This window comes from Sparassis crispa (genome assembly GCF_003851025.1).
Source record: "Sparassis crispa DNA, contig_000005F, whole genome shotgun sequence".
NCBI lineage: Eukaryota > Fungi > Basidiomycota > Agaricomycetes > Polyporales > Sparassidaceae > Sparassis > Sparassis crispa.
This window is the reverse complement of record NW_020939752.1, coordinates 215,351-233,992: the sequence shown is the minus strand read 5'-3', so window position 1 is coordinate 233,992 and position 18,642 is coordinate 215,351. Positions and strand designations below refer to the sequence as shown.

General features: G+C 51.2%; 9 protein-coding genes across 9 annotated transcripts; 4 read left to right on the top strand and 5 right to left on the bottom strand.

Annotated features, from left to right (window-relative positions):
* Positions 1–697: 697 nt before the first annotated feature.
* SCP_0600900 (hypothetical protein) lies at positions 698–2,174 on the top strand (the record flags this gene model as incomplete). Its single annotated transcript, XM_027759224.1, has 5 exons — positions 698–1,283; positions 1,333–1,367; positions 1,422–1,535; positions 1,589–1,782; positions 1,850–2,174. 5 exons carry the CDS (start codon positions 698–700, stop codon positions 2,172–2,174), a joined length of 1,254 nt encoding a protein of 417 aa, XP_027615025.1.
* Positions 2,175–2,572: 398 nt separating this feature from the next.
* On the bottom strand, positions 2,573–2,875 carry SCP_0600890 (hypothetical protein; the record flags this gene model as incomplete). Its single annotated transcript, XM_027759223.1, has 1 exon — positions 2,573–2,875. The coding sequence occupies one exon, from the start codon at positions 2,873–2,875 to the stop codon at positions 2,573–2,575; it is 303 nt and encodes a 100-aa protein (XP_027615024.1).
* Positions 2,876–5,105: 2,230 nt separating this feature from the next.
* On the top strand, positions 5,106–5,312 carry SCP_0600880 (hypothetical protein; the record flags this gene model as incomplete). The annotated part of the gene is made up of 1 exon (XM_027759222.1): positions 5,106–5,312. The coding sequence occupies one exon, from the start codon at positions 5,106–5,108 to the stop codon at positions 5,310–5,312; it is 207 nt and encodes a 68-aa protein (XP_027615023.1).
* A 409-nt stretch (positions 5,313–5,721) lies between these two features.
* On the bottom strand, positions 5,722–6,451 carry SCP_0600870 (predicted protein; the record flags this gene model as incomplete). The annotated part of the gene is made up of 2 exons (XM_027759221.1): positions 5,722–5,912; positions 5,974–6,451. 2 exons carry the CDS (start codon positions 6,449–6,451, stop codon positions 5,722–5,724), a joined length of 669 nt encoding a protein of 222 aa, XP_027615022.1.
* A 3,063-nt stretch (positions 6,452–9,514) lies between these two features.
* Positions 9,515–9,844, top strand: SCP_0600860 (hypothetical protein; the record flags this gene model as incomplete). The annotated part of the gene is made up of 1 exon (XM_027759220.1): positions 9,515–9,844. The coding sequence occupies one exon, from the start codon at positions 9,515–9,517 to the stop codon at positions 9,842–9,844; it is 330 nt and encodes a 109-aa protein (XP_027615021.1).
* A 511-nt stretch (positions 9,845–10,355) lies between these two features.
* On the bottom strand, positions 10,356–11,969 carry SCP_0600850 (O-methyltransferase gedA; the record flags this gene model as incomplete). Its single annotated transcript, XM_027759219.1, has 6 exons — positions 10,356–10,695; positions 10,751–10,958; positions 11,014–11,070; positions 11,130–11,377; positions 11,423–11,549; positions 11,603–11,969. 6 exons carry the CDS (start codon positions 11,967–11,969, stop codon positions 10,356–10,358), a joined length of 1,347 nt encoding a protein of 448 aa, XP_027615020.1.
* Positions 11,970–14,092: 2,123 nt separating this feature from the next.
* Positions 14,093–14,917, top strand: SCP_0600840 (hypothetical protein; the record flags this gene model as incomplete). The annotated part of the gene is made up of 4 exons (XM_027759218.1): positions 14,093–14,173; positions 14,228–14,341; positions 14,405–14,589; positions 14,656–14,917. 4 exons carry the CDS (start codon positions 14,093–14,095, stop codon positions 14,915–14,917), a joined length of 642 nt encoding a protein of 213 aa, XP_027615019.1.
* A 1,916-nt stretch (positions 14,918–16,833) lies between these two features.
* SCP_0600830 (hypothetical protein) lies at positions 16,834–17,078 on the bottom strand (the record flags this gene model as incomplete). The annotated part of the gene is made up of 2 exons (XM_027759217.1): positions 16,834–16,971; positions 17,022–17,078. The coding sequence occupies 2 exons, from the start codon at positions 17,076–17,078 to the stop codon at positions 16,834–16,836; spliced, it is 195 nt and encodes a 64-aa protein (XP_027615018.1).
* A 743-nt stretch (positions 17,079–17,821) lies between these two features.
* Positions 17,822–18,399, bottom strand: SCP_0600820 (hypothetical protein; the record flags this gene model as incomplete). Its single annotated transcript, XM_027759216.1, has 2 exons — positions 17,822–18,107; positions 18,167–18,399. 2 exons carry the CDS (start codon positions 18,397–18,399, stop codon positions 17,822–17,824), a joined length of 519 nt encoding a protein of 172 aa, XP_027615017.1.
* Between the last annotated feature and the right edge of the window lie 243 nt (positions 18,400–18,642).

Sequence of the window (18,642 nt, the reverse complement as noted above, 5' to 3'; positions counted from 1 at the left end):
TTTTAGAGAAAAAAAGGTAGCGTATCTAGGATCTACCAGTGCGACAGCATGCGTGACTCACTGGCATATGCGTATCATTTGATATCGGGCGTTCCAGAAATCGCCACCACGCAGTTGCTGTATTGTCCGAAACTATCACCCAGTGCCTTCCGGCTAGTGGATGAACAATAACAGAAAGCGGAATAGTCAATCATGCCGCAGATGAGTCAAAATAAATAGCGAGCCCTCGTGCATCATAAGGACATACTGAGCGTAACATCAGGGGCTTCTTATCACGCATCTTCCACTGACGAGAATCGTGGTCAGTGACCATCACAGGTACTATGAACAGCGTGACCTACGTATCATACATTATGCTTTCCCAACGTCAATAACTTCAGAATCAGAAGGCGACGTTGAGCAAAAATTCTCCACGGGGGTTTCCCATCCATAGGAAAAGAGTCCACAAGCAGATCGATGTCATAACAACCGGTATCGATCTGGCAGTTGTGCATGACAGCAATTGTCAACAGAACAAACGTTCGGTATAGTACGTGCGCCACAATGCAGTTTTTCCAGGACTCACCGAAAAAGGAAATTATGGTAGTTTGCTTACCCCGACAAGCGCTAGCTCTGTAACTATATAATCACATCTCCCAGCGTGAGCTCATGCACTCCAGAACCTGCTTGTGTTTTCCAATCCCACCTACAGAAAAAAATGGATCCCACCCTGTTAGCTCTGCTGCCACGTTCATCCACTGTTGGCTTGCCATATGACGATTTTTTCCGTGGAGAGTACCCGAAGGATATGGATGCTTATGACACATTCATGGATCGCCTGGCCGCAGACTATCGCGTCGGAAGGAGGTACATCCTTTCTGACCTCCCATATTCGGTTACTATCATCGAACGATGGCCCATGTTGGACTTTCCATGGATGAACACCGAATCTTTGTCTCTTGTCCATCGGACCGTGCCTGAGATGTTGCAGAGCGAATCCTTTAAGTTCAGTCATGCATCAGCAGTCATCACCATCGCTCTGACGCGCCCGATCCAGACTGGGTCACCGAACTGTTCACAAGTTTGGCAAGCAAACTTGAATGTCGCTTGCCCTGTTGATTCGGTCCTCCCAGGGTGTGCGAATGCACCCGATGCACCCGTCATCATCAAGATTTTCCAGGAGAGCATGTTCAATGAGCCTGAGTTTTTCAATGAACGAGGCATCGACTCGGGCACGTGGCGCACTGGATTCCAGTTCGCCAAGGCTGAAGCAGAGGCCTACTGGAACATGCAATCACTGCAGGGTGCGTCATGCAATCACCATACCTTTCTATTGTTGACCGGAATGATTAGGGAAAGATGTCCCATGGTCTTATGGGTTTTTCAAGGTCAATTTACACCAATCGGGGAGATATCATTGGTTAATTACGATAAGCTCTCAGGTGAAATTGCCTAATGGCGAAGAGGCTTTTGCTCATGTTATGGAGTTCGTCGAAGGGCTCCCAGGATATGGTATTTTCCTCCGCGACCTCGGTGTAGACGAGAAATTGGAAGTCGTGAGTGCTTTTATCGTGCACCGAAATGGCCGCAAGCGCTGATTACTGGGTAGGCCGACGCAATGGCATCGGGCCTTCACAGCATCCTCCAGTGCGGCATAATCCAGAGGGATGTGAAATCACACAACATGATCGTCCAGCTGGGTGCTGCACAGCCAGTCGTTTTCGTTGATTTCGCAGGCATGGTACCGTTGAGAGACATAGATAATGGGAGGATCTCATGGGAGGTAGATAATGAGATGGCGCTGTGAGTCTTCAATCCTTGCCTCTCTACCATTGCTTAACACTCGCTTCTTTCTTTCTTTGCATTCTAGGTTAATTCGCGCTCTGCGTGAAATGGGCGTGACCATGCAAGAGATCGCTGACTGGCTTCAGGACCGCAAGAGCCGACGTGTTCCATGGACGAATCTGTTCGCATTCTTTGACAACAGGAGCCCAGGGTGGTTCGATTATTTCGATGGACTGTCTGACGAGCTGATTGGCCTCAATGTTAACTCTGGGGAAGAAGACGAAACCGAGCAAAGTGAGTCTGAGGAGAGTGAAGACGATGCTAGTATTCAGTGTGGTGAATCCGACGGAGATAACAAGATCGAGCACGAGCACGAGCACGATCATGAGGACATTGATAACCAAGCGTGATGCGTGAAGTACTTTGTCTCTTGCTTTCAGATTTTCTCTAGTGTTGTATTGTTCTCGCTGTTGCTGTGCTGTTGCTGCCATAGAAAATTTGATACTCTGATACTGCATCCGATGATGTGCAAGTTGCGTGGTATATCGTGTAATAACACAATCATGATAATCACTCTGCAATTACATGCACCGACGATGCGAGCACATCTACGTGCAGATCCATTTATCAGAGGTACAGGTAGTCACGGCAGTTAGCACGTACACATTAACGTACACCGCTCCCGCAGCTTTGTCGAAGGGAATCATACCCAGGAAAACTTTGAACATTAGAATGTGTGTTCCTCGTGGGCCATGACTGTCGGAACTTCGCACGGCTTCACCTGTATGCTGCCATCACGCCGCTAATATCATACAACCAGTCTTTCTTTGAAGTAGATACCAGCCATGAAGGGGATAGAATACATGCATGATTTCGGTGACCGATCGTTGATCGCCGCCTGGCGCATCCCATAGTACTCGAACACTGGGGGGTGAAAGCCAGGCCATCCGAAATTGAGCAACCGGACCTTTCCAAGGCGGTCGAGGGGGAAGTTGCGCATGTTGAGGTTGTGGTGTGTGAAAACGAGGGGGTCGGAGCTGTCAAAGGGAGCACGGGAACCTGTGAACGGTGGACCATAACGCTCGGCCACGCGAATCGTCGTGGAGAGCATCTTGTTCGTGAACTCTGACAACGAAGCAACCTTGCATAGTCGGGGAAAGTGTCTCTGCTCCGTGGTCCGAAGGTGTGACGCTGAGGTGTTAGGCCCAGCCCTAGCGGACCGGGCAGACGACAGGGGCTGTGGATGCGGCAGTTGTCTGATGTATCCCCTGATCGCCTAAGCCACCTTGTACTTCGACCACGACGACAGATTGGGCCACGCTGTGGTCGACTGGGTTCCGTGAATGTGATCGACGACAATGAAACGGTATCCACCAGGAATAATTCTGCGAATGCGTGGAACAGGTAAATTTGTGTTGGAGTGAACCAATTGCACAGCGAGAGCCTCTGAAGATAGATCGTTCTCGTCATCTTCGTCATTACCGGTGGGAGGATTCGAGACTTCATGGCTTCGATCGTTGGAGAGCGTCCTATTGGAGAGCGTCCTAATTGAGAACTAACCCAGGAGATTCCGGATTCCTGCATGAGCGGGAAAGATCGTTCTTCCTGGATGGACACTGGTCGTTGCATTGGTCATGAGAGGCGGCGGGTAAAGTCCACGTCAGAATACACCAAGTAACAAACACGAATTTAAAAAAACATAACTATACGGCACTCTCATTGTGTTCTCTCGATAGGAGGGGTAACAACTCGGGAACAGAATCAATCACATCGACTATCTGGATGGGCGTGGAATATGCTGCGCGCCACAGCCAACACTGCGGTTGTCCCCTTCAGACATGTCAGTGGTAAGTTGTTACTTACAAAGAACACCGCCAAGCAATGACAAAACGACAGTAAGTCTCACTGTCGTTTTATCATTGCGAGGTCGAAGAACAGTGTTCACAAAAAGGAGCTTGTTCATCGGCTCCACTTCGGTGGATGATCACCGTTGCGAGTGGCGCATACTACAGCTTCTATTCTGGGTTGCAACCTCCGGGCGCTTCTTTAAAGTTGTCGGGCGCTTATAGTTCCAAGGACCATCATACTGTATTCTTCTGCTTTCTTTGCGTTTATGTAACAACCACGATGGAACCTATACTCGCGGATTTGTCACTGAGTACACACGCATCAGCTTTATTTCTCTGCAAATTTTTCCATCATCGATGCCCAGGTGACCAGGACGGACGCCTTTACAGCTTTCATAAAATGGATCAGAAAATTCCTGAGATCCGAATCTCCATACGGTGTCGATATTGTCCGACACTGGCCATCCCTTCTATTTGTGATGGTTGCATCCGAATTCTCTATCTCCCGCTTATCATCCTGTGCCCAAGACTCTGAGCGGTGGCGCATTCATCCAGGAATCGGCTGCCTTTGCGATCAAGCTCACGCGTCCAATCCAGACTGCCAGTGGTGTCAAGAAATTGCCACAAGTATGGCATGCTATAGTGCCTGCCTGCGTCCTTGCCCGAAAACAACGCTGGCGGACCTTTTGCGGATCCATTAGACGTTCCACCGGTCATCAAGCTCTTCCAGGAAAGCACCTTTGAGGAGCCCGAATACATCGACGAGGATGGACCATGTTCTGGTTATTAGGGCACTGGCTGCCGACTTGCGAAGACAGAGGCGGAGGCCTACGGAAACGTACGACTTCTGCAAGGCACGTTGCGAGACACGTTGCTCTGGTACTACCATTGCGTGCTAACTAGATTAATCAGGCAAAGAAATCCCGTGGTCCTATGGATTCTTTGGTGTCGGTTCGCGCGTACGTGCTCTATGGAAGTATAGTCAGTGCGGACCTATAGGTGAAGTTGCCTAACGGCAAATGCGCATACGCGCGCATGATAGAGTCCGTTGATGGTAGCCCTCGGGCTGGCGATCACGTCCTGGCCTGTGAATGTCTTGCGGAGGTCATTTGTCGTCTAGTGCATATCATCGTTTTACGAAGTGGCTTCCACTCGTTATCCCTAGGCCGACGTGATGGCGCCAGGATTGTATGCTATTCTTGAGTGCGGAGTCATACTGCACGACGTCGAGGCTCGCAACGTAATTATTCAGGTGGACGCTATGCAGCCTGTCATCTTCATTGACTTTGCGGGCGCACTGTCACTGAGAAATTTGGACCTAATCAGCTCTCTGACAAGGTAGAACTCGTGATTGCAATGTATGTCTCCGACTCACGCAGCTTGCCATGATCATTTTTCGTGTTTTACTGACTACTTTCTTCGGGCTCGGTTACATCCTTCGTCAGATGGGCGTGACCATGCAGGAGATTGGCTCGCTGACCAGAAAACCCGTGGATGGAGATGTTCATTTTCTTGGACCAGAAGAATCCGACGTGGCACGGAATGTTGGAAGAACAAGACGATGACATTAGCATCAACTCTGATTCCGACTACCAGAAACAAGAAGATGAACCTGAGGAAGTCTTTTACGAAGATGGGTCTGCGCCGGGTGACTACCAGGAGGACGGTGACATTGATGGCGAAGGCAGCGATTCCACATAGTCGTTTTGGACGCCAACGTCGGCGTTTTTTTCGGGTTTTCAATGCTTTCTTGTTCTCGCTGTGCTGTGTGTACCCTGTGTCCCATAAATTAAATTTACGATGCTCAAGAAGTAGGTCAACAACGAGGTTCGCCTACACCGAACGGCGTATTCCATCTTTTTGACATCTTGCTCTATACTGGACTTGGACGACTTCCGAGTCTGACAGGCTTAGAAACACTCCGGTTCATGACAAGGTACATTGCAAATCGTGATCTTAAACAATTCTCCATCCTCCATCCATGTCTGCGAGAAAATTATCGGCCGCGTATATCGACCCCAAAAGGCCCTGACTCAGAGCCCTCATCCTGACCTCGCCTCACATTAAGAATTTAAGAATTACGCCACCGCGCTCCTCCGTCCACGATGAATTACACCTGCTGGACGCCCACCTTCTCCTTCTCCTTCGGCTTGTCATCTACCTCCCTGATAGAACCCGCTGCGTCGCCGGCCGCGGGCGGGTAACGCGCGGACTCAGCGCTGCGCTCCGTAGCGTACAGGAAGACCACGGATAGTACGCCGAAAAGGAACACGATCCAGTGGAATATCGTCTGGAGGCGGACTGCAGTGCACACGTTCAGCTCTACAGCTGAGGTCCACGCGACGGAGGGGCAGACACTCACGATAAAGGAGCTTGTGATAGATGCCAGTGACCCCGATCTTTGCCTGCGTGGCCTGAATGACGCTCTGGGGCACGGAAATGCCGTCGAGCGTGGCCTTGACCTTAGCCTGGCGGTTCGCGACGAAGTCGGTGAAGGGTATGAGCGTCGCGAAGAGCCAGGTCGAGAGGAAGAGGAGGATGGCGGAGGACACGCGGCGGAGTAGCGCGCGGTGAGGAGACGCGGAGACGAGGGTGGTAACGAGGGCAATGAAAGACACGCCGGCGATGAGGCCGCAAACGACGGTGTTGACGATGCCCGAGTGGAGGACGTCGTTGGTGTTGAGGGACACCGATGTGCCGGCGGGTACGCTGTGGCGGACCTTGGTCTTCTGCCGGTTGGACTTGACGAGAGCGTCAATACCGAGACTCATGCCTATGATGCCGAATGCGTTGGCGAGGCAGAGGGAGACGAGCCGCCCGAGTTTGAGAGAAGCAGACATGGCGGAGAAAAAATAATAGCTATGGCTGGGTACCGGTGCAGGCACGTCTGCGCAGGACAAGCCGTGAGCGGGGCTTTATAGATCCGTTGTAGACGAGAAATGGGAGAGCGGGTGCGCATGTGAGCATACGGGAGAACGTACATGACGAGAAGGAAACATACAATCTTTCTGGAAGTCATATTTGGCTTAGTCGGACGATCCCCCGCATGATCGGTGTGCCCCACCCGCTCGAGCGGGGAACAAAGTCTTGGACTCCGCACGCTCAACGTGCGCCTGCTCACCGTTGTCAGTAAAAGCTTGAGAAATGGCGCGATGGGCCATGGTCGTGCGACCCTCCTGACCAGAATCTCGCCACTAGTGGCTGTTTCTCCAGTGTGCGGGGTTCGCTTCATCGCGAGAATCATCCCCACAGGAAGAAGAAGCGCAAGCACCATCATTCACCATATGCTCCTCAGCTGACTACCGCCGATCGCCGCAAGATATGTCCAGATCTGAGGAACGAAGGTCGGCGCCAATTAATATGCCAACGCCTGCCAGCGGTCAGCTGGTCGATATCGACTCGTACGCCGGTCGCAGTCTAGCGTCAATTGTGATGACTCCCCTCGCCTGTGTATCCGAGTAGGAACCACATCAGACATATTGGCTGCGAAACTATGGATCACCAAATCTGTCGCTATATCGCATGTCAATACTAGTGTTAGTATGAATCATCCGTAGCTGTCACTCCGTATTCATGACTACGAGGACAGAGAGTTGACTCACCCAAGAGATGGTACAACACCTTCCAAGGCATCCTGACCTAGTAGGCAAACCTCGCCCATAGCTACGGAGGTTTTCCGAGAAATCCGGAATCAACTCTCATAATAAGATACCGTAAGTCATGTGGCGACGGGGTTGGGAAGAATAGGTGTACGGGGTGAGCTCGGGTACGTTTTGAGTGCTCTGAATGACATTGACAGACATTGACAGACTATGTGGTTGAGCGGACCTATAACAGTTAGCACAGAGATCAAGCGCTGCTCTTCAAAGTCAGTCAGAGAGGACAGGTGAAAACCGTCGCTAAATCCTCTCTGCTTCTAGTCGAATGAAGAGTGCTAGAAGGACGTACGACCTGTACACCCCACATTTTTGGGCCGCGTCGAGAAGCAGTTCAGACTCGCAAGCCAGGGCCAATCTGATGATGTTGTTCTCCGGACCGTTCTCATCAACGAAATCATATGCTTTGACAGACATCGCGTTGATGTGGAGCAGTATTCGTTGAATGAACACACGACTCTCCCGGTATGCTTAGGCAAGAGCTACCACACGTACGATGTTAATACGTGCACTTGGTGAGAGCGCTTCATCGTTCGACTGTCGCTCGACCCGTTGCGCGCAGAGCGTAAGGAATCGCTGTTGTTAGAGCGGTATAGTAAAAAATTTCACGCTGCTTGACAGTTTGATCCGTGCAGAACTAAACAGCAGCACGTGAAATCTCAGAACGACTCATTAAGCACCCACAAGATTAACACATGCACTTGCCGGCGGTACCCCGAGCATGCCTACGGCTCTGAACGATCCCACCAGAAAACATCTTGCTATCTGAGTACCTCGGTAACGCTAACACATCGCCAAACCGCCCAACAGACAGGGACGCCGTTCTCCACGCCCATGCGCCCCATGCACGAGCATCCACATCAGCAGCACCACACGCATAGCTGAAAGCTGAACTAACTCACTCGTGTCATCGATATCGGCCTCGAAGCTTTCGCCATTCACCGTTAGCTGCAGCACTACAACAATCACGAGCTTCAGCCTACTCAGCACGCGCTCCATTCGCACGCGAGACGGGGGCCGGGTCCCGTGGTCTTTGAGAAATCTATGCGTATCGATCCAGCGCCGTTGCGTGGCTTTGGATAGTTGGGCGAAAACGTCACGAAAAGAATGGAGATGTCGCCCTCGTGCGATGCGATAGCAGCACCGGTCGACTGAGAGTTAGTAGTAATTCTCAGCGAGGACAAAGATTACGATTGCATCCCAAAGGCCATGAAGGAGATTGTGCGCTGCGCTGGCGGCTGGTAGTTCCTCTGAGGACCGCCCCGTGGGAACATCGAAGTGGCATTGCCGTTGACAGGCTGTCACGGCATCCCTTTACATTTACGGAGGAGATTGAACTTCGACATGTAGCGCCTCCCCGCTGAATTCCCTGTGCAAGACATTGTTCCCGTTATCCCATGTGTCCGTTGAAACTCTGACCCGCTGAGAAACATGTAACTATTTTATTGAGAATTTTTCCGTGATTTAAATATGATGCGGGGGTCGAGTTTTCGTGCGTCGAATTGCCGTCGGCACGATATTCCCACGGGGCGGTCCTCAGAGGGCAGTCGCGCATGATCTCAGCCTCTATTAGAAAGGAACGATTGTCTTCCGCTAACTAGAGGCTGTATTTATGGGCCTAGGCGGCTGGAGATAACACGTTGGACGCGGACAGTCACTGGCACGTGACATAATCCACCCTCGTCACGTCTCGTCCTACTCGCTTTGCAATTGAATATTTGAGAGCTATGATTTCAAATTTTTGACGTAAGTTCTATGCCAGGAAATACTGGTGGGATCTGGCGGTGTCGATTTACATTGCGCTTATGGGTAGACTCGACGTCGAATCGATTCAAATTGGTCATGTCGTCCTGCTTACTTTATTACGACCGCGGTACTTGTGGTCTTGGGACGCTCAGCTTGAAAATGTAGAAGCTAAAAGTGCAATCCTTAATCAGAAGACGAGTCTCCGGCACCTCGTTCATTTGATGATGCGTTGTTTTGCAGATCCATCGTCATTGGAGGAAGCAAACCGCAAGCTGCACCGGAATGTTCTGAACAACGAAGTGAGCCAAGAGATAGTCTCGGAAGATCTCCCCTCTCATGAGGACTTGTCGGACGATATATTCTCCTACGCTCTCGTGGCGATGGAAACTCGTAGAACACGCGTACGAAACGGCTCTCCAATGTATTGCAGCTAATATTCGCAGACACCTCAGGACGTATCACCTGTCTGATAATACTATACCTGATTACTCTGCAGCCACGATGTTCCACCCGTTGGAAGTGATCCATCTTGAATGGCTATCGTCGACTACAACGACGAGTTCGTATCTGTGCGTCTTCGGTTCTGGCGTTGTCATCAGCCTGACCCAAGACACACCAGCCGTCCGCCAGGAATCAGACCTCACCACCTCAATTTATCTCCCGGTCTATGTGACTATCTGGTGTTATGACCGTTTACCGAGACGCAAGTGCTTCACCTTTGTGCGCGATGCCTTTTGGATGACTGCCGTTGGTGCACACGGCCGCGAGGTGGGAGTCCTCGCCGCAGTCGCGGGCAATTCCTGCGTTGCGGTCGTCTTTTCTCGATTGTGATGCATAGAGCTCGCCCTGAGTTCCCATCACTTGGGCGAATCTCGATCGCGTGGAACAGCGGGATTTCCGTGTCGTGCTCTTGTGTATCTACGGACCTGGATCTTGCTATTGTTAACTATCAGGCTCTGTGATCTGGTTGTGCTTGTCTGCCGGATGGACGAGATGCGCTGCGTTCAGCGGTGGCAGCGGCAATTCGACGCAACTTCGTGCAAAGTACTCCAGGTACGCCAGCGCCGTCACCCGACAAAATACTGGCTACTTGCGCTTGGTCTACGAGAGGTAAGCACATGCCTTTGATGCTCATGTTCGCGACATTGGCGTGGACTCATTCCCCATCAAGGCACGACAACCAATATAACGAGTTCGTACACCCTGTAACTGTTTCTACAATCAAAAGACTCAAAGCACAACGACTCACAATGCATTCGTACACGGGCTAAAGAAGAACGTCGAACGTCGACGAGCCAACACCCATCTCCACCTAATTGATTCAACATAAACCTGGCTCTCTCTACTGGCTCACGGACGGCAATCGCATCTCAATGACGCAGTCTCCGGGGCACTCCCAGATGCGGGATACTTCAAGCCCCGCCCGCTGAGCGATCGACCGGAAATCGGCCGGGACGCGCTCCGCGCCATTGAACAGGGACATCATCATCAGGTCAGACTCGTGAGCGAAGCGGATAGAAGTGCCGTAGTTTGCGAGCAGCGGGAACGGCGCGGATGGTATCTCGGGGCAGCCCAGCGTCGTGTTCATCACCATGTCAACCACGAGCACGCGCGAGTGCGGGGAGAGCGCGGGGCGGAGGGCGGAGAGGATGTCGACGCAGCGGTCGTCTTCCCAGTTGTGGCTGTTACGATGCTAAGCAGAGCTGAGAGAGGCCGGACAGAGTATAGAATGCTTACAGGATGTGGCGCAGGAGATACACGTCAGCGCCTTTCACGGGGTTCTCGGTGAAGAAGTCGTGGGGCATGAAATTGACGCGGCCAGCTTTGAGCGCTTCTGGCCGTTCGCGCTGCCACACAGGCTCAGCCTTCTCGATTACGGCAGGGCGATCCTGGACGACGAAACTGAGAAGTGGGAAGTGATTGCAGAGATCGAAACTCATTCCACCTGTCCATATACCGTATCAGTGATCAAGCTCGTCCTACATTAATATGAAACATACCAACGCCACCGCCTACATCAACCATTGTTGCATAGCCGAGCGATTCCCATGGAAAGTCTGCCAGTACCACGAGCATTATCAAAGGCTGGAAAACCACAGCGGCAACTATGGCTCACAGTAGAAGGGCGGGGTTCCGACGAAGCCACTAGTATTAACCATTGAGACAGTGAACCGTTCCAAGGCGGGCCGCGGTTTGACAGAACCATCTGGCTGTATAATTCCTTCTTCGAGCCAGTCAAAGAAAGATAGCTTGGTTCCATGTCCCTCCTGGAAGGCGGAATCGGTCGCAGAGTTGGACCAACCCTTTACAGGATCACCGACAATCTCCAGAAGCTTTGCCGAGGCCGGATGACAAACCCAAGCCCTAAGCACGGTCAGCCAGAGTTAACAACGATAGCAGATTACTCACCCTAAAAGGACGTGTGCTTCAAGGGCCTCGTTGGTGGCGAGCGTCGCACTGACCGTGTTGTTGGCGAAATATCCGTCTTGGACTTCGACAAAGATGTGCATGGAGCAGAGGGCCCGCATGATGCGCGCTAAATGCAGTCGTCAGTCACAAGTCGCGACCATCAAGGGAAAGACAGCTCACAAAGCTTTCCCGGGTGGAGACCTGTGGCCTTGCTGAGCTCATAGATGGGCATTCCTACAGCCTGGTCGACCTTGGCAAGGTGATGGGCGACACGATGCTCGACCGCGATGTGCAATGCCCGAGCCTCAAAGTATTGGTTAGCAACTTCTAGGATGCGTCTCTGGGGTACTTGTATAATTTCAGTGAAGGAGCCGCAGGCAGCCAAGATGGTGCGCTGAGCCTTGAAGAGATCTACGGACGCCGGGAGGGCGTTCTGACCACCAGTAGCGTCCTCCTTTGTCCACTCTTGTATCACCACCTGAGCGGCATTTACTACAAGGTCCACAACGGCGAGAAGTTTTTCTGCGCGCGCATTAGTGGTGGACATTGTCGAAGGAAGTGCGTGCAGCTGAGGCTGCATACAAGCTAGGCAGGCAGTCCGAGTCGACGTCGTCTCTTTATAACTGCCTCGGGGAACGAGATCAGGCTCATGAGAGCTTTCTTGGACGCACAGTCAGCGATGCGGAGTTGTATATTGTCAGCACACGGAGTTGGAGTGGCTCGTTACGAGACCGTCCTGCTTCTCTCAGGTCATCTACCGCTTTGCTGACGCTCTGTGGCGCACCTGCCAGCTACAGAATTCACCTTTAATACAGCGCAAAACGTACCATTATTGGCACAGCAAAATCTTGAGACGTCTTCAGACTTTCTCGGGCCATTAATATTCTTAGATTATGGCTGTTCATGAACGTCACTAACGTTGCGGCTGTAACGGTGAGGTAGCAAAGGCGAAGATGATAAGTACTATGCCATACCGCTCAGTCGGCGCACCCCTAATCGGCACTTTCAGGGTTTCCACCAATCAGAGAGCACCGTTGGGCTTGGATGTGGGCACTTGGCATCGCGTAATGCATTTTTTTTTGCCTATATATGGTGCGCCGAGTAGGGAGGTGCGCCGACTGAACGGTATGGCATAGTAGGATGCGCACCCGGGTCCATGCCTGAGAATCTTGAACTATCCACCAGGAAAGCCGCAGACAAAACAGGTGCGGATGCAATATAAATACGCCTACACAGACATAAATAATCGATCGGCCAGCGAATTCGAAACTCGAAATGAGGAAGACAGGTCTTTGCTTGTTGTGTATTCTCTCTTTCTTCCTGTCGAATTATTAATAAGTAATATGACCAAGCCGGCGGAAAGTAATCGATCGAGAAAATCCAAGGCCGCAGTACAGCATCTGTGACCGCAGGAACATGCCGAATGGAGATTCAAGGACACAAGAAGCATGGCCCAGTATTTTTTGCGGAAAAACCTCTAGAAATGGTTAAAGCAAAGCACACAGAAAAACTCTGGAAAAAGAATAAAGTATTTCTCCAGGAAAAACCGTGATTCTCAGCTGCTGATTGGGCAATCACGGTATTTCCCACGAAAATTCATTATGCTTTCTTCAAAGTTTTTTCTCGTGCTTTACTTCATGAATTTTCTCAGGGTTTTTCCCTAAAAAATACTTGGCTATGCGTCTTGTGGGATGGACATACGCGCGCACTCAACGACCGGACCCAGCAGCATAAGGAGTTGAACGTTGAGGGCTGTTACAGAGTTATTATCAGTCAAGAACGGGCTCACACGCACGATCCACCTTCAACTGGTCAGCAACCTGTTCGAGATGTCGATAAACGTTTGAACGTTTGAACAGAGGTCTCGCACTCGAGCAGATGCCGCAACTTCAAGAGAGATATGACTCGGATCTATATCGATGTTCAACAAGCTTGTTCCCACGACCCGTCCCTCTGCGGTCACCGCTGCCTTTCACTGTCTGCATACAGTCCAAACCACTTTCCTCTGCCAGTCAACCTATCGACATGCGACTCTTCTGCAATGAAGTATTTCCGCAAACAGGATGCAACATAAATACGCCTACACAGACATAAATAATCGATTGACCAGCGAATTCGCCATCCTTGCTGCCCTATCTCAAATGGACCTCTTGAGCTTGCTGTCAAAACCAAGCACAGTACAAGGAGCCGGCCGAGCGTCTCTGCCGTCATGTAGAAGCCTCACACGAATACATCGAAAATGCCCGTCCGTACCCCTTAAAAATCGTCGAGCGCTGGTGTCCGTCAAGCTTCGCATAGAACAATATATCTTTTGAGTCTCACCTCTACCGGCATCGTGCGCTGCCCCAGATGATGTATTGCACAGCGTTTTAGGAAGCCCTCGCCGACATCATGATCACTTTGACAAATCCCCTCTGGATAGGAACGGCCGTGCGGGGGCAAGTTTGGCGAGCGACAGTGAGGCTGGAAGGGTCATACCCTACTGCGATCAAGTCCGCCACCGAATCGATGGTAGTGATCAAGATATTCCTGGAGAGCGCCTCAAGATATTTCTGGAGAGCGCCTTACTTCTCGATCGCCCCACTCGTGGATGAAATGGTATACGGGCGCTGAAATGGCACGGTCTGAGGCTGACGATTACCAACGTATGAGCGCTCTTCAGGGTACGATATGCTTTTGTTATACTTAGAATTCTGGCAACGACTGTCCGAGCGGGAAAGGAGATACCCTGGTCCTTCGGATGGTATCAAGGTCCGTTAGCTTGTCTCACCCTCTCGGTATTCATTTCTCACTCTTCTGTTGCAGGTACAACTCCCCCACGGCGAAATCGCTCTTGCCCATGTCATGGAGTTCGTCACCGGTCGGACTGCCGCGACGACGTCTGTCCGTACCGGGCCTCGAGACGAGGTCTCGCAAATAGTGAGCTTCGATGCCTTAACTATTGACTGCAGCGTGGTTCCACTCAAGCTGGAATATCACTAGATGGACGGATGGTTGTCGTGCCTATACAAAACCACAAAACGTGGCGTCGTAGTGCGCGACATCAGCGCCCGCAACATCCTCGCCCGCCGGGGCACCCCGCAGCCCGTCTTGTTCACCGAATTTGTGTTTGGGCGGAACTCCGGTGCTAGGTCTGCCGCATCGAACATCTCCAATTCTATGTCATCGTACGTACTACCTCGATATTTATGACGTCGCCGATGTGATTCTACTGAATTTCATGTATGTTATAGTACCATCCTTTTACTTCGCCTGTTGGCGATCCCGATGGCGGACGTCAATGCATGGCTGGAGGACCGCGCGTGCAAAGGCGCTCCGTTCGTGCAATTGTTCGCGTTCTATTCTACTCAATTTCCGCAGTGGTTTCAAGCTTTATCGGAGGTGCCCGAGGAAATTGTACGATATAATCCGGACGATATGGATCTCGACGTAGACTCTGGAGGCTCCCAAACGTATTCAGATCTTGTGCAATGTTGTTCTCGACTGTCTTTGTAATCCATTAATACCCGTTGAATGTCATCCACTGTAAAAGTTTCTACGCTACATGTTACCATCTGCGCGACCTCATTCCGAAAGGAAAGACGGGCGGTATAAGAGAGCCTCATGTGGGAGGGCTTGGGGGTATGCGTCGAGTATGACACTCCTGCGTTGTCTCCTTGCGGTGTGGTGCTTACGATACGCTCAGTCCAAGGTACGAGGGTCACTCAGGCATCAGGCCTCAGAGGCCTCAGGACCAGTCATTGGCCGCTCAAGTGTATCTAGTTCGTCCCTCGTCAATCAGCCGATCGGGCACATACCTCCGATCTGCATCCGGCCAAGGACTGTAGCCCAGCGCAGCCCCCCGCGTCGTCAATAATTGTGGATTCCAGAGGCAGCCACTTGCCTGACAAGAATAGCCGAGAAATACAAAACCGACTCAGACCTCTCGAGAGCGAGCATGAATTGCAGAGGTCTGGAAGGAAAAATACGCAGTTGGTGGCAAAACCGCCGGAATGAACGGCATTCACAGCACATTGGGTGACTTCCAGCGGAGGCCGTGGGGACAGCTTCCACCGCGGGGCGGGCGCCAAACAGACGCTATGTGCTTTCTCACCATGACATTCGACCTTCGAAAACCAACTTGTTCATCCTCATCTGCGTCAGAAGACTATACAGACACCTCTAAGGATGCAGCATTGATGCAGCAAGTTATGAATGCAATCAAATGTACTGCTGATAGCTTTGAAGTGCCTTATGAAGGGCCCCAGCGGACAAAATTATCCACTTTTCGTAGTAGTGTTTGGTCGACCAGACTCAGTTTTCGCTCTCTTGCGTTTTCGCTGCACGTATCTCGGTTTCGGTTAGATCCGAACGTGACAGATGTCAACGCACTTGCCTTTCCGATAATTCATCCAGTCTTCAAGCTTCAAGCTTCAAGCCCAGTGAAAAACGCATATTCCAAGAACGAACCAAGACGCACCAGATCACGGCACGACTTGGACTATCGCAGGTAGTGCTCCGCAATTATGATTAAATACGCCACGAAGGCAAATAATAATATTATGTATTATTACTCGAAGACCTTAGCCAGATATCTAATGGTGGTCTAATATAATCTAAAGTATTCTATTATAATTCATTACAGTCACACCTTTTCAAAAGGGGTCAGTGCAGTATTATGTGAGCCCAAAATTGCCCTGGGAAGGTCCCCAGGTATGGATCATTGGACAATTTTCCTGATATTCAGAGTTTGGTGCCTGGAGGTGACCTTCTGATGAGGTAGGCTTACCTGATATGGAACATCACATTCCCTTCTATGGTATGTCCGGGCTCACATACGCTCCAGTCAGTTACGAGAATTTCCCACAAATAGCTGCAACTCTAAAGAACTGTTCTGGAGCACAATTTCTTCAGATTCCTCCTAGAACTCCATCACGTGTCGTGTATTCCGAGTATGATTAAATAACATGTCCATATTGTAATATAATGGAATTATAATATTATCTGGTCCCAGACTATTTAATCATATTTTTAATTTAATTATAATTATAATAAATTATAATAATAATCTTGCGGAGCACTAATCGCAGGAGGTCGAACCAGATCTCACCTGGTCAAACACGTGTGAGAGATCTTGTGATTTGATGCGTCGATCCTGTACCATGTCCCGTCTGAATCGCGCTTTGCCCGACGTAAGGCCGCCATCTGTCGAATTTTGCCTGCACGCGTGTCTGGATTAGCTATATACTGTACATTGCCCAGTGTACTCAGTGTGCTTGCACTTATAAGAATTATATCATCTCTTTGCACCCACGCCGAGCTCATCATGTGACAGAGACATGGACGCGTCACCATACTCGTGTCACTATTACGTCTGCGCTCTTGTCCTCCTGCATCCAGTCGCTCTTTCCTTCTCTGCCTCGACGCGACGGTCATGCCGCGCTCGAGCGCGCACAGCTGCCCGGAGGGAGAGTAGGCACCTGCGCCTCCACAAAGTGTCCTATGCATACCTTGGCCATGACGGGGATAGTCACGGCATCGACGATTTCTTTGATGAGATGGGGATCGCTCTGCGACATTCGATGAGTGCATCACGCACAGGTGAGCGAGAGGGACTGACCATGCGTGTGATGCCACCTTCTCTCCTGATGTCAGCGGGAACTCGCTCGAGAGCCATGATGGCGCACGGGCCAGCCTCCTCAGCTATGCGCGCCTGGGGGAAGGTAAGTGCATATAGTCAAGTACACTGAAGAGCATCGTGCCTGTTCTGCGTTGATGACATTCATGATGACTTCACCCTGTGCATTATGGTGATATGAGCATCACTGGGCCACATGCATGGCTGAGGACACACCTTGAGCATCTGTGCAAGACCGGACTTGACCTGCAGGGCATGGTGGAGATGTGAGTACATGCACGAAGAACAGAAGACAAGGAGCGCATGCCGAAGGTGCCCAGGGAGCTGTTCCCATCCTTTTGTGAGGAGCGGGTGGGTAATACGAGGGGCATTCCAGAGGGATTGCCTATGCTGTGGGGGACGGGCGGAGTGCCAATGCCAGAGGTGGACTTATTCTGATCCTGATGCTATTGACGAGGTACGTGACCGTGCATTGTATCAGCAAGGACGCATCGTGACAGTCTGCCACCACTGCTGCAGGGGCTCGCAGAGTGCAAGTCAAAGATGCTCGATTACCTCAGTGTTTCGTATTGACTGACACCGCAGCTTCTGAGGTATGGCATCGCCAACGTGTTCACAGCATGTCCTAGGCACTGTTATCTCATTCTTTATCTATGCTACGACACATATTCACCAACTCCACTTATATTACAGGTGTTGGGGAGCATCCAGGTGTGAAAATGGGGACGACGGTGAATGCAAGGAGGCCTGCAGCTTTGTGTGGGAGAGTGTGGATTTGCGTGTCAGTGCGCGGGTGCGGGTACGTGCGCAGGCAGGGGGGTGGGCATGCGCGTGCGTGCAGGGGTGCGTAGTTGTGAGGGCGGGGGTACGAGCAGGGGTGGGGGCAGGGGCGGGGGTGGGAGCAGGGGCGGGAGCAGGAGGGGGAGCGGGGGCGGGAGCAGGAGGGGGAGCGGGGGTGGGAGCAGGAGGGGGAGCGGGGGCGATGGCGAGAGCGGGAGTGGGGGCGTGAGCGGAGCAGGTCGAAGTAGATCGCGCGATGTCGCAGGAGCTCGCACGATGGCGAGGGTGCTCACATGACGTCAAGTGTAGTCACAGTGTATTAAATCACGACAATACAATTATTATACAGCGACTTAATATTCGAGTAGGTGCGAAATGCCTCGATTCTCCCACTTGGCACTGTGCTAGCCTGCGACCACGTTTGATTGAGCTCGCTCAAGATCGCATATAGTCCAAATTCTCGCGGCTGGTCGCAGCTGGTCACAGCCACGACCTCGTGTGACTTGCTGCGATCTCGCAAGACACATTTTCCACTGGGCTTCAAGGCTGTACCTGCGGGACATACTGCGCTTGTCTTCATCTCTGTCACCACTGAGCTGTCGTTATTTGTCGCAGTAATCTGATATCTACGGCACCGCAGTTGGATTAGATAACTAAGATTCTTGGTACTCATACCACAATTTTGGAGTCTCATAGCCTTTTCAGTAGTCAGCTTGAAAAGCAAATTAATGTCTAAGGTCGAGGACTCTACGCATTATAAGCAATCTGCCTATTGCTTGAATTAAAATGAGTAACACTCTTTGATGTTCAAGTGAGTAGTTTC